The following is a 15182-nucleotide window of genomic DNA, read 5'->3' as shown; positions in this document are numbered from 1 at the left end:
TTCATTATCATTTTATTGATATTTGTCTAGGTCAACTGAATTGCTGAGGTCTGGCTCAGCATTCTAGAGTAATCTTAGACTTGAGAGGGCTGCAGACTGGACCAATTCCTCAGCGGTAGCACTTCCATCCCAAGCCCCAAGAAATTGAAACAAACTCCTCAGAACCAAAAACTATGTGGCTGACAACAGACGTGCAGAATGAAACATATGGAATACATTTTGCCCCGAAGCATAAACTTTTGACATTGCGCTAGTTAAAAAAACACATTCTAAACACCTTTGTGGCATCATAACACTGAGTAACCAATGCTGTTTTCCTTATGCTTGTTGTAATAATTAACAGTAATATTCTCCACCGTCCGCATATGACATTATTCTGGAACACATTCTGGAAAAGTATTAATTTAGGACCCATTGCCTTCTGAAAAGCTTATCTTTGCATATGGCTAAAAGTGTTGCAGGGAGTGGCTGAGGAAAAAATACAACATACCTCTGGAGTTGCTTGCTGTATTCTTTTCCCTTTGTTGCAAAGTAAGGCAGCAATTTTAGCCCAATTCTGACCACTTCTTGGTATGCCAATTCTCCTAGGGAAAAAAAGGGATTATGAGATGACACATGTCCCCTGCAACTGAAGTGAGCATTTCACAGTTTTATTTTTTGCAAGGGACAATTTCATACCTGGATAAATTCCATCTAATTAAGCTATATCAAGGGATTTTTGTCTTTCTTCAATATTCTGAAATTGGAAGGAAAGGCTGTCCAGCAACTGAAATTATAATCAGCCTACAGAAATTTCCTTCAAATCTGTATTTGAAATACTCAACTGCTCTCTATTTTACAGAACATATTACAGGTCCCAATTCTCTAATTTGTTTAAAAAAATAACCAGACACTTCTTTGGAGAACTAGTATACAGACTGTTTTTATCTACCACAGATTTTGGACAGATTAAAACAAATATTTATTCCATCTTCCCTAAACTCAGGTCATCTTCAACTCTATCACACTGCCGAGACATTATTTACTGCAGGTCAATGAATGACTCATTCAGTGATTAGTATCTTCCAATACAGCTGTCATTTGCAACTATGCTTAAACATCCATTTCCAAACATCAAAACTACCAAACGGCAAACAGGAGAGAACAAATTAAATAAGTGAGATTTTGGCTGTCTTCACTATTAAGCTGGGAAATGATGCTTGTTTTAAGAGTTTATTCGTCATGTTCATAACAACTAGTCACACTTCAGAAAGAAAACGTGCACTCACAGCAGCCATGCCATTGATCTTACACTGCAAGAAGAGCCAACAAACTCCAGTTTTCTGTCAACTAGTTTTAATGGGTTCCTACATTTGAGCATAAAAGGCAATTTGACAAACACTTAGTATTGTCACTTCCTCAGTATAGCCCTGTATTTACTTACAGAAAAATAGTTCTACTTTTTTTTTTTTTTTTTTAAATTATGCTTGCATATTTAGGAAATAGCTGTACTACTGAACACCCAACTGAAGTTAACAACTAAAATCAAACAGGCTGTCTTGCAGTTTGCATATTGTGTGGTGTTTTAGCAAATTTTCTCCATCCCATTATTATTTGCTTTATTTTCATGCACTAAATTTTTTTGTGTTCAGCATCTAGCTGGATAGTTTTGAGAAGTGTTTCTCAACAGCAGCAGCTCTCATTCTATTTTTGCCCATTTTTCACAAATATTTATTTTCTGTAAACCTAATCCAATGCATCTTCATTTTGCATTTTGCTGCCTGTTTGCTTTTCAAACTGTCCCGCTGATTAATAACTTCAGAAGGTGCCATAACCGACACTTACCAGCCAGGCAACTGTGCACAGCAGGGCCCAGTCAATCAACCCAGGCCTTCAAAACTGGCATCATTCCTTACTTAACAGGCTCTTACCTGCCAATTTCCTAAACTGAAATGGCAGTTTGAGGCAGTAGCAACCATGCCTCCCAGTTTCAGCTGTTTATGACAAAGCAGTAGATGGGGGTATGTATGCACATTTCATCCCCCAAAGCTCACACAGAAGAGGCTGAGATAATGATAGTGCTCCTACCAACACGCTTGTCTTCTTGTCTGACAGAGCTTCTGTCATCCAAGTACCTTAATTTTTCTATCTGGTTTGTATTAAATGCTGTATTTTTTAACTTGGTCATCAGTAACAGTCAGAGACAAAAGCACTACTCTATCACGTCCAGAACAACCCAAGCAATAGGAAGACTTTTTTGTATGAGAGCTCTGCCATTCACTCCACTGGAAAAATTCTAAATATCTTTGCCTTCTTTGCAAGGCTATTCATTTTTAAGTATCTTGCAGACTTAAGATAAGAAAGTGGCCATGTAGGAAATAAGCAATGATTTATATTGATTTATTGAGATAAGACTGAAAATGAGCAAAGATTTGTAGATTTAAGGCATTTATTTTATGCATTGTGGTTTCCTACTGACACTAAGTTTTCTTCACATGGGTACTGGGTCTCAAGGAACGATTGTGAAGCCCGAAAATACTCTTTCAAAGATTACGTGCATTTCTGAAAAGATTTTTTTTTTTTTTTTTTTAAAGGAAGTTACTGTAAGGATCAAGAATGTCTGTTTCTGGGCTGACTCCAGCTGCTTTCCTGGCTTTTTTCCAATGAGGTTCAAATCAGGGGTTGTTCAAACTAGCAAACAGTAGTTTTGTGGTTTAGCATGCTACATACAAAAATTTGGGAGCTCTGCTATTCTTTAAGTCTATCTTATTAACAGGGTTCAAGAGTACCTTCTCCTCTGTCATGTGGTTCAGGCTGTGCATAAACATTGCACTGACCAATTGGGGCAAATTTAGATATTTCTCAGAATGATTTGTTGCATTCTCACGACAGTTGCGATCCCAGACTGGACTGAATCCAGTGGGAAAATGTTTAGACAAAGTACTGCCGCAAACAACACTCCTGAGGGATGCGCCTGTGGTATGTCTGCAATAGAAAGCAAACTTACACGAAGACATTTAAAAAAATACGTCATGCTATGATTGCATGTTACACAGTGAATGGCCTACTGACAGGGAAGGACAACCCAGGAAAACCTTAGGCAACAGAAACTGAGCATTAGGCGCGTGTGCAGTCATGCATATGATCTCTTAACACCAACCATTTGGTTCAGCTTCATATAACTCAAATATGACAGTTCGCAACTGGAAAACAGAAAAAGAAAGGAGGTGCATGGGGAGAGCAGAAGAGGAAGCTATGACTTAACCCTCTTCTCCAAACATTTTCCCTCCTAAGCCTTTAGATTTTGAGTCTCAAGAGTCCTCAGGAAATATTTAGCTAAAAAGACTACACTCTTCATTTAGATGTCTCAGTGCTCAAACAAGAGAGGTAAGCACGGGTCGACTGGGAGTGAGGAAGAACAAACACAGCATGAACCTGGAAGCAGGAAAGTGTTCTTATCACCTTTACTATGCTGCACTAACCAGAGCAAAGCCAGCAGATCAAAGGAAGCGATTGTTCCCCTATATTCAACAGCTCCCACAGCAAAGAAAAAAGATGAAGAGCCAGACCACTGTTGATCAAGATCATCGCAGGGAAGCACGCCGAGAGTGCAGAGCCACTATTACTAGGTAAAACGAGAACTCAGTGAGTGGCTGGATTTGGGCCTCAGACATAGCCAGCCTGCTACATAGGTAGTTCTGTCTTCACAAGTATTTCCACCTGCACTCATTACATTTTACTTAAAGACTTTGGGCCATTCACTGCAGAGTTATGCTGGAACAGCTGAAGTCCATGTAGGGCCCCTTGTGTACAGTCAGGAGCCACACTGCATAACGGTTGGGGGCAGTGGTGGGGAGGACGGAAGAGTGGAGTTCGTGTTCATCCTGACTTAAAATTCTGTAATGATACTAATAGCTCCTTTGGTGTCTCAGGCATTTCAGATAAACCTAGCTCCGATACCCAGTTTAGACCACAAGTTGTTCTAACCTGTGGACCGAAAACAAAGTGGTAAAACACCTTTACTAAAATATCTCTGACAACAAGAACCAATGAGACAATCAATGCAGAATCACCTCCTCCTTGGCTATGATTCAGCCCCTCAGAGCCTTTGCCTTCCTAATTCACAAAAGCTATGCCACTGCTCTGTTTCTTCGCCAGACTAACGTAGAACAACGTTTACATTTTTTCCCCCTGCCTGTTGGTTTCCCCTTGTTCTTGGACTAGAGTTGTTTGGACTGATTCTACCTATGCAGATTTCACTTAAGTCAGTGAAGTTATCAGTATAAAACTTCTCCCTCAAAATATTTCTGCTCTGAGAGAGATCTTCTGCATCTCAGAGAGATGTTTGCTCAAAGACTGCTATGCAAAATAAGTTGTATAAACTTGTATTTTTAATCCCCTTCTCCATCTGAGTTTTACAAATTTTTGATCTGCCTGTTATTAGAGCAGATTGCTCTAAATAGCAGAACGCTACTATATGCACACATTCATATACCACAGAAATAATTCATTATGTATGAAAGTTTGGCACTTAAGTTAGAACTTCACTAAAACCACATTTTTACAATGGCCTTGTGATAATATGCTTAAGAATATCTTTTCTGTCTCAGCAGACACCATAACTCAGCTTTTCTCATACTCTATTTGAAACCTTCAGTTATATGTTCACTATGTCAACTCAAACACTTTAGTCTCACACCTCAGATTTTAAAGTGAATGAAAAAAGTTTGAATGTTACCCAAAGTGCTTCAGAACCTAGAAGGTGTGAGAAACTAAAATAATCAAGAAATTGTTTCTTATCTGCCACTGATCACTGGTAACATTACAAAATCTAACTCATTATTACAATTGAATTACTATTAGAGGCAGTGCTAGTTACTTTCTTTCACATCTTTGCTGTGAATGAACAAAAGATCCTTTGTAAACCAGAGGCTAATCAATAGTGAAAGGTAAACAGCCAGAAAATGTAGGAATGAGTTATTAGTTCTTAAAATGTATATGTTTCATTTTATGTTTATTCTCAGATGTTTAAATTCACTTCATTTCTGAGTCAGAGGTCAAACTGAAATTTCTTCTATTTATTTGCTCAGTGTGATGGAATAAGCAGAATGTCACGGTGCTTCTATATGACAAATCACATTAACTTACATTACAAACAATGGCTTAGACTTTATCTGAGGTGTATTTTGAAGCAGTAACAGTATAAAGCTGAGACCACTTTTCTCATAAGAACTGGGAAGCCCTTGTGGATAGCATGGCCCAAGAAGGAAGTGCTGAACTTTGAGGTCAATGGGCAGAAGGTTTCCTGGGGTGGGGGAGAAGAAAGGAAAAGGAAAACAAGGCAAGAAATAAGAAAAGATCTTTGAGCCAACAGCAGCAAAACCAAGAACCTTGTTATGCTTGTCATAAAAACAACTTCTTCAGCTTTTAGAACCTAAAAAGGATTTCGATGTTACTACAAAAATATCTAAGCCCCTGTTTAGCCTCTTCCTTTTGCATAAATGTTTAAGACACTGAGGAGTTCTTTCTCAGGAGAGGGGAAAGAGTATGGAACCAAACATTCTCACCTGCTGGATCCACACACTATCCAAGCTGCCAACCCTAGAACAAACTATACTGGAAGGAAAATACCCTCGGCATACCATGCCAGCTCCGACAACGCAGAAAGTGCCTCTACATAGCCAACACCTTTGTTATATTCAGAAAGACGGCAAGAAGGGAAAGTGATAAGATTCTTGCACAGAGGTCCTGAGGCTGGTTAGTATGACTCAACAATATTTCCATGGGCTATTTTTATACCCCTAGATAAGAAGTAACATGTAAAAACAATGAAAGCTCAATGGCTACTTAGAAGAATTTTCTCAAATCAGGGCCGTTAGTTCTGGCAGTGCTCACCCAATGCATCTCATTATTCTACAGTAGCAGAAGGAACATAAACAGAAATCTATTTCCAGAGCATCAAAAAAGACTTTTTTCTTAGAGACCTCCCTTTCAGAGAAAGATATGCTTTAATATACCAGTCACTTCACAAAAGAATTAGTTTCTTGCACCTTTGGAAACCAACATCTACTCAAGAAAATAGCAAGAAGTAATCTTATAAATCCATACAAACATATTCCAGGGCTGCACAACTGAGGCCCTATTTTATATCAACAGACCACCATGAGGTGCAAATGCACCCCCTCTTTAAAGAGGGGAGATTCAATTGCATGACATTTTTCTGAAGTAAATACAATTGCTTGAAGTTAAATGATACGCATAGCAGAAAAAAAAAGGGTAAAAACCCACCCCCCTAGATTCAACCGAAAAATCCTCCGCTGGACTTCCATGCACCCTGTAGCTCCAATGTAATTTGAGTTACAAAAGTAACACATCAGAACGTTCAGAGCATAAAAACGTAAAAACTGACATACTGGGTCAGACCACAGGTTCACTACTTCAGCACCTTGTTTCCAACAATGGATAAAACCCAGATGCTTACAGAAGGAGAAAGGCCAGTATATAAGCTTGTTTAATAACTAGCAAAGATATGGATACAAATTTAATTTTGAAGGGACATACTAAAGCCACCATGGGTCCAAGATCTATGAGAGCTGAAGGACCTAATCAACAGGAAATATCTTGCTACTCAGTAAAGAAATACTCCTTATGCTTTTACAGGAAGAGAAAAATGACAGCAGAAAAACTTACTACCAAATCTCAGAATCTGTGAAAAAGGAGGAGGAAGTCAGCAGGAAAAAAGACTCTAGCCAGCTGTTGCATTATTAAATTATACTTATCAAGACAGTGATATTGATCATACAAGCTTCAAGGTCACTGAGAGACACCTGCAAATTATTTTTCTATTAACTTACAGGGTGAATCTCAGAGTAACAAATTTGATTAGCCTCCTGAACTCATAGATCATGGATGTCTAGTCAAATCTTTGCTTCTGGAACAGGCTTACAGTGAAAGCAACTTAAATGCAGTATTATTCATTGCACTATGACCCAAACTGTTACAGTTTCATAACTGAACTGGGGTTTGAGGATACACTAATGCTACTGGGAGTCTGGGAAGTGCCTGTTTGGGAAAGACAGTTATGCTTCACAGTAGAAAGAGTTCATTAGGAAGATGCAGAAGAACACAGCAATGTACCCTCAGCTGCATGACACAAAGCTACTGTAATAGGAAGCAGAAACGCTGCAGAAAGTAATCAACTATGAGACAAGCACATAGCACCTCTCATCACGTTTCTTGTCATGGATAACCTGTATCATTATCACAGGCCTTAGATCCTATCATACCTTTCATATCTACACTATCAACCATCTTAAACCATACCACTTTGTATGTTAATGACGTTAACATATATAACGTTAACAACATTCATGATGGTGTTTGTTCAAATGATAGGGCAACATTTTTCTATTTTAAATAAACTGTGGGCCCCATTCATGTTGCTGACAGCACAGAGCATGTTTTTATGTGCTGTTATGATACAAGTAGTGGCAGAATAATAGCGCAGAGAACGCTGGATATGGAAGCAGCATAGATACTTGCTACTGTCCACAACCCATGGCACGTAGACCACAGAAGCACCAAGTATCGTAATTATATTATCTTATATCTGACTTTTGGCTTCACTTATGCTGACAATTCCTTTCATTCCCCTTTAACATTTCACCATCTTTTCTTCAATTTATACACAAATTTAATGTTTATATCTCAAAAGCATACTTGCTCTTGGCCTCTGAAAGTAACTGACAAAGCTTTTACTCCCACAACGTAGGCCCAGAGTGCCTGAAGTATATTTGCATGTTATATTAATAGAATTCAGAAAATTGCTCTACAAAATTCCTAAAAGAGAATCAGCCAAAGTTAGCCTTGGCATCTGTACAAATCTGAGTTATTTTTTGGAATACATTGACAACATCCTTATGTTATTGTCTCTTGGTTCATTTTTCTGCTCATGTATTCCCCAAAGAAGGAAAGAATGGTATTCCTGTTCTCTGAATAAGGACACATCTTGCTTGTTAGAGTGATTTCATTATTTATTTTCCCTTTTCCTTCTTAAACTGTTGGATCTCTAGATCATAAGGCATCAAATCCTCCTAATTCTTGCTCTTCCACAAGAAGCCACAGAAATCATCATACTGTCTCAAAATAAAAAAAAATCAGGACAAAATTTTACCAGCAGAAGAGACGCTTGCTTTCAGTTCCTGCCTTTTCAGCTGAATACTGGAAAGGGAACCTTCAGAGATCACAGAAAGCCTGTTAGTTACCTGAATCTAATTTAGTAACACAGCTGCATCTAATTTAGTAACAGAAAACCTGAGCTGTTTAACGCTGATACAAGCAATGGTACAATGCAAACCCCCCTCCCAACTCAGCTGTAGTTTGTTTCACCTGTGTGCACCTCAAGGCAAAATAAAGATGTAGTGTGAACAGGGTTACTTTTCCATAATGCTATTTCAGGAGGAATTCTGCAGTCAATTGAGAACATTTTCATCTCTTTTTCTTCCATTTGATCTTCCTGCAACATACTTTTTGTATTACTTCTGGCATTTTACTTCCATCTGGTTTCAACTTTTGATTAGATACTTGCAAGTTCAACTTTAACAGCTCAATGCAGGGAACTGAAGTGCTTCTAGCCATTTTCTTCCTCTGAGGATCTTAATTCAGTAGCAGGATTCTTTTTACTGTACCCCTCTCTATACTGGAGACTACATCCTTAGAAAACAGTTGGCAACTCTTGCAAAGAGCAAAAATCCCTCACCTCTACACACAGGAGGATTTTGCTATCATGAAAGAAACAAAACCTACAAAACATAGGACATTCTGCTTTTAAAACATTTGCTATGCAAAGTGTCATCGTAAGGAAGCTGCAAGTTGTCAGGTTTATCATGCAGGATACAATACATATTTAAACATTCAGCAGTTTCATCAATAATCATAGAACCAGAGAGTACCTCAGATACCAGAACTCATCTTGGAATTCACTACAGAGTCACCAAAAAGAAACTCAAAAAAAAATGCCCAAATTATTGCTCAGAAAGAAAAGAATCTGAAATGTTCAGTAATAAGCACACTTCAGATGGGATATCTATGACCTCCCTTGTACAGGATCAAGGGAAACGGACAGTCATCAATTGTGTAGTCAGCTGAGGAAAGTTTGGTGGATGCTCCCATTTTCACAACTAAAAACCAACCTAAGAGCATTAGAACAGACTGGGTCAGTCCAAAGATTGATCTGTACCTACCGAACTATGTGCTACAGGACATGCCTACGAAGTATACAACAGGCAGGCACAACCAATCAACATAAACGGGGGTGTAAAGACAAACAAATTGATGGTATTCTGGGAACAATGACTCTCCCATAAAATGTTATAAATCCCAAGGGAATGGCTATAAGTGCTTAATTCTCAAAGACTTGTGACACCTGAGGAAGACAGACAGATATAAGCCAACACCAGAAGCAAGAGAGAAATCTAGTGGATTTCAAACATTTTTCAAACAGCACCCCAATTTTCAAAAGCATTTTGAATCACTACCTTCTAAAAGTGTCCATGGAGAGTTATAGAAGTAGTCTAGAAACGCAGAAGAGACCCGTGAAAAAGGCATTCGGCTGATAACCGTAAAAAGCAGGGAAATGAATTTAGACTTCTTACATTTCTGAGTAACTGAAACAAGACCACTAAAGACAGAAAAAGGCAGTATTCTGACTGCAGTGCTATGAAGAAGCAAGTCTCCTTATTCATCCCAGTTTTGTGACTCCTGTATATGTGTGTACAGTCTGAGAGTCAGATGCTGCCCCACCTGGGCTGCACCTAAATAGTGCTTCTTGCACTTGCAGTATTTATTTGCAGAGTTCACACTGTAAAGATTTGAGGCATATGGGGGGCACATGCAGGAAATATGCTCAAGTTATCTCATGTTTACAATTCAGAAAAAGGGATAAAAGCTGAAAGTTGGTCTGGATTGTCCCCTAGTGGTCCCCATTCTTTCTTGGGGAGCAGAACTCAGAAAAGGCTGTATGAATGCAGATTATCTGTTCATCTTACAAACTGTAATCTTCTTCATACAAAGCAGTATGTTTGTCTCCTTCACTACAGCATTTCCTGCACAGCTTGCACTTTGCAGCAACTCCCAGATTCTTTATCTTCCCATGCACGTGTGAAGTTGTTTACTTCTGTTCAAATATAATTTAATAATGACATATAAGATTATACATCTATTATTTCAAGGGATTTCTCTGATCTATCAGGGTGATTTAGAGTTCCAGTTCTGTCCTCCACCATTCTGGCAGCTTTTTCCAGCTTGATGTCATCCATAAATTGACTATACAGTCCCCATGACATTATCTAGTTGCTAATGAAAATATTAGCTAACACAGGAGTCAAAGCCATCCTCCTGAATAACTGTACATGATACATCATTGTACATGGTAAGAAGCACAACTAACTGATGTGGAATGTTATACTGAAAGAAATTTAAGGAAAAAGACTGTATTTTTAGTAACCTGTCATGTAACTTGTTTGCTCACATTTGTCTCATTTTCTTTAGCTATGTATCTTAGGGAAACCATGCCGTATGTAAAATCCAAAATGAATTTTTTTCACTACCGGGTTAAAACTTTGAAAGCAGACCTGCTGCTAACCCTGCCCAAGCACAATTCTTTACCTCTTGTCCAAGTCAGGTCATATGCTGTCACATGATGTTGCTATTAGACTTTCTCTCTGGCTGTTTTCCCATGCTTAAATGATAAAACACTGTGTTGTAATTTAATTAGAAAGTTGACAGCTCCAGACATCCTAAGACTCCTGTTCCAGACAGTCAGTCTTCTCCTCCATGTTTATCCTCCAAAACTGAATGGACTCATCTCATGTTTTTTTCTTAAGAGCTCAGGAAAGTACTATTTATGTCTCTTCCAACCAAGCTTTTGCTCTAGTTCTTTCCTTTCTGTCCCAGTTATCTCCCAGCCCTCTGTCCACCCAGCCATTTTGTTCAGGCTAATACTTGTTATTCATTGTTTTGTTATTCTTTCCACTTTGCCTTTTCTTCCTGTATTTTAAGTCTTCCCTGATTCCAATTTCAGCTGTTTTTCCTGAGAAAGCTCCATGTGCCTGCAACCACACATGAAGCCCAAAAGGAACTGTGGTATTAGGCAGCTTAAGTACAATTTAAACTGTCTTGGAAACTATTAATTTACCTAAAGCTAAAGAACACAAAATCATTAACACAACTCAGTGCCCTGTAATTTCACTAAATTTTCATTTCTGCTCTCTATTCCGCCCAAAAATACTAAGGAAGAAGGAAGTTCACCACAAACTCCAAGTCATGTTATTTGCTATAGCTGTAAAAATTCCACTCAGAAAACAGAGTAAAGGGAAGTGAATTCCTTTTATTTCAGACAGAGAAAGCTCCTCTTAGAGAGGCCAACACTAGTCAATCCTAAAAAATGAGCTTCCCCCGCTGAGGAAGATGAAATGAGCGGTGCAGTAATACAATAAAATAGTGAGTATTAACCAGTAATATCAGGAAGAGTAAGGGAATCTATCTGACACCCATGGCTGCACATTCTGTAATCAAGTTCCCCAAAACTAGGGTCTATATAGCTCTGACAGTTGGTTCCTAGCTGACCCACAGAATCACATTCAGTTCTAAAATTTAGAAATTCAGCAGCCAAGCATGATACAAGCGCATATGGATTTGAGAGCTGACTGTAGCCTTCTGGTACAAGAAATTTTTACAACATGTTTCAGACAAGTACAAAGCAAAGCAGTTGAGGAAAAATATATTGTGAGATGTCTTATGAAATTAAAATTGTTCTGTCTGACGGAATCTGGGGGATCACACCAATTGTTTCAGGCTAGTAAAAACAAGTTGTTGATTTTAAAGAGAGACAAGAAAGCAACAAGAGTAAATCTTTCCTCTTTGTTTATCCAGTTCTCTGTCTACAGGATTACTAAGCCTTAGGATCACCCCCATTTACAAGACCCATGCACTTTCAGACGTTTTTTTGAAAGCACTGCTTGCTCTTAATAAAGTACAGGGATCCTTATCCCAGAGACCAATCAAACTCTAGCAGCATGTGTCTACTCATGACCTTGGGGTAACTCTTAGCACCCAAAAGGCTAAGCGTGTAGACAGACAGGTTCTCCTGTATAAAGCTCCACAACCATCCATGAGATTACTACAATCTGACACTTTTTATTACCCATCTGCTCTAAACTGATTACAACTAACATGCAAAGAAACTACAAGATACTGCAGAGGAGCTTTACAAAAGCTAAAACATGGAGGATTCAGGTGCTCAGGGTTTCTACTGGTGTGTTCTTATGACGCTGGGATGTGAGACATACATGGAAAGCAACAGATTCTATCAATGTGCCCATAGTAAAAAGTAGATTTGTGTTCCAGTTCACTCTATTCTACTCAGGTTTTTGCACTACCCTCATCATCAGTGTTCAAGTATAACCCAATAGTGCTCTAAAGCACAAAACCAGCACCTGCCATGAGACATTCTCCCTCTTTCGCATCCCAGGGAAAAGTGATGGAATTACTCTTCTTTCACTTTCTACCTGGTTTGTTACTAGAGTCAGATCAAAAGAGCACACCTTGCATTTGAATGGCATGCAATGAGATCTAAGGTGGTTCACAGATCCTGTGAGGGCTTGTTCAACCAGTTATTAGCAAAGCTTTCTCCTCTGCCTACAACTTTCCTAGCTACAAAAAGCTGTCATGAATGCATGTCAGACTGTCAAATAAGATGCCCTACCTCAAGCTACTGTGAAAAGGAGAAATTCCTGCTGAGACTTGAAATTCATGAGGGAACAAGTACAGAAAGTCAAATGTGAGAGGTTACAGAAACAGCTTTTTTTAAAGAAGCTTTTCAGAACTCCAAATTATTTAACTTAACAAGGGCAAAATGGCAGCCAGCTAACTAATGGAGCCAACCAAGACAATTTATCGAGCTCCCACTACGATTCCTGCACCCTTCCCTGATGAGAAAATTCATATCCATGAGCTTGCATGATGCTGGGCTTCTCTGAAATCACATGCAGCTGGGAACTGAAAACATGAAAAAAGAATTAGGTTGGTCCCCTAGGTTTGTCTCCCTGAGAAGGGCATTATTTAGTCTATCAAACTAAGCTGAGCATCTGTGAGCAGATACAGACGAGCTGAAGGAACTAAATTTTAAAAAGCATCCACACCACTGGAGGTTACAGTCAGGACCAGAAACTGGGGGTCCAAATGAGAGAGAGGAAAGAGGACCTAAGAGCAAGAGTACTTAAGAGTTAGGGAACAGATTAGACAGGTCAGATGAGAGATGAAAGCGAGCTAGAACTGGGACTCAAATTGTCAGGAAAGTATCCAGGTTCAGCGGTAAGGTATGGCAGTAGAGACATCAGCAGAGCTGCCAGCAAGCAGCGAACTTTCTGCTAGAGACCTGCCACGCCGGCTTGGGGCCCACCGGACCAGGGCAGCTCTTCTGCGAAGGCTGGGAAACCTCAGCCCGTGCCACTGCCCTGCGCCACAGGCCACCTGTGACAGTCGGTCTCATTGCCATTTACCTTTATTGGCCCCGGACGCTGCTTCGCCTGCTGCACGGCCACTCGAGCTTGCGGTGGGCCAGGGGAGGCTGCCTGCCACTGGCGGCTGCCTGGGGAGCCAGGCAACGGGGCAGTCTGGACTGCAGCGGGCAGGAACCCACATGGAAACACCTAATGGCTGCAGTCTCCATTTGCCCATGGCAAACAAACAAACTGCCTGAACCATTCGCAGGCTGGGCGCCACTCGCAAAGATGCTGTGTAACTGCTGCAGTGCAGCAGCTCCAGGGCAGCTGCTCAGCCATGCTGGTGGGCACAGAGAAACCCGCTTCTAACAGGGGCCCCTGTAAAACTCCTAAGCAGCAATGCGGTGTGGTGCTTATGATGGCAGGGAATGGTAGTCTGTCTGAAGAGGAAGATTAAGTAGTTCCATGCTCTGAAGATCAAATGAAGTTGCCCAGGGGAGAAGAGTAAGGAAAAAAGGGGTCCAGGTCTGGAAGAGCCACTGCTACAGGGGGTGCCAAAGCGGTGATGGCAAAAGCAGAACAAGCTAGGTATTAAAATGTGAAAGAGGAAGACAGGATGATGGGAGCACAGAGGGATGAAGAACAGAGACATTTTGAGAGACAGCAGACAAACTAAAAGATTACTAGATTGGCCAGTTGTCCTACTACTAGGTGAGCAGGAAAAGGAAAAAGTGGATATTTTACAGAAGGTAAATGCAATAAAGCAGTGGTGACTGATGGAACAAGCCCAGGTCCTTCGTATGAAACGTGACTCATCAAAAGGCCTGTAAATTGCTCAGAAGTTCAATTATTCATTGCAGCTTCTAGCTTCAGTTTATTTGTAGAGTTTTCATCAACTGAAAACTGTGAGCAAAGATGCTGTGAACTACAGTTTTGTGTTTGCTGTGACGGCAAAAGGAGCATTGTTTGAAATTCAGCCAGTCAAATACTGCCTGCTCTGGAGACAGCTGCCAATTCTCAAGCAACGTTTGTTTTGCAAATACATTACTATCATCTGCTAGAAATGAATTTTCAGTTGGGCTGTGCAGCAACATCTGGAGCCAGCGAGATCAACCCGCTAACAACGCATCCTACAAACACGCAGGGAGGAAATGCTGGGGGCTGCTCTGCGCCAGCCCGCACCAGGCTTCCAGCCCCAAGGGCATGGGGCCAGGATGCCAACACTCAGTGGAAATAGGGAGGCCTTGATCTCAGACATAAATTCATCCCCTATAGCTGCTGAGTAAATAAAACTGCAGAAAGTGAAGAGGTTAACTTGGCAGGGGGAAGGGGATGTAAAATAAGGGGAAAGTAAAAATAAGAAATCACGGACTCCCCTCACTTTAGCAGCACCTATACATGCTCCTAGCAAGTTAGAAGCCATCATCCACAATCCCATACGACGGTACTGATACATGTGGAATCACACTGTATGTTTTTTATTAAAACTCAATTCATGGAATTTTATGATAGCACGCTTTTTGTTTTGCTGAAGAAAGGAAATATCAGAGAAAGCCTAGAAAACTTGATGAGTATAAATACCAAATATTCCAAAAACATTTTTAATAAGTCAGCCACATTTCTAAGTTAAGACCTCACTCATTAATTCAGAACACGTAGGACTGGAACTGCAGTCTCTCAATTAAATGGGGAGTAATTTAT

At 40.0% G+C, this 15182-nt stretch overlaps 1 protein-coding gene across 22 annotated transcripts in view; it reads right to left on the bottom strand.

The window, feature by feature from the left end:
* LOC135323771 (uncharacterized) overlaps window positions 1-15182 on the bottom strand; it is a 148686-nt gene that overhangs the window by 96063 nt on the left and 37441 nt on the right. For 20 of the 22 annotated variants that reach the window (XR_010385300.1, XR_010385307.1, XR_010385302.1 and 17 more), the window contains one exon: window positions 491-584. The exons of the other annotated variants lie outside the window; for them this stretch is intronic. Coding sequence is in view for 1 of the 20 variants with exons in the window: in XM_064498316.1 (XP_064354386.1) it covers window positions 491-584 (94 nt within the window). In the remaining 19 variants the exon portion in view is untranslated. The remainder of the gene's footprint in view (window positions 1-490; window positions 585-15182) is intronic. 22 annotated transcript variants of the gene reach the window in all.

Source organism: Dromaius novaehollandiae, chromosome 27 (assembly GCF_036370855.1).
Source record: "Dromaius novaehollandiae isolate bDroNov1 chromosome 27, bDroNov1.hap1, whole genome shotgun sequence".
NCBI lineage: Eukaryota > Metazoa > Chordata > Aves > Casuariiformes > Dromaiidae > Dromaius > Dromaius novaehollandiae.
The sequence above is the reverse complement of the archived record's forward strand: the minus strand, read 5'-3'. Positions and strand labels throughout refer to the sequence as shown.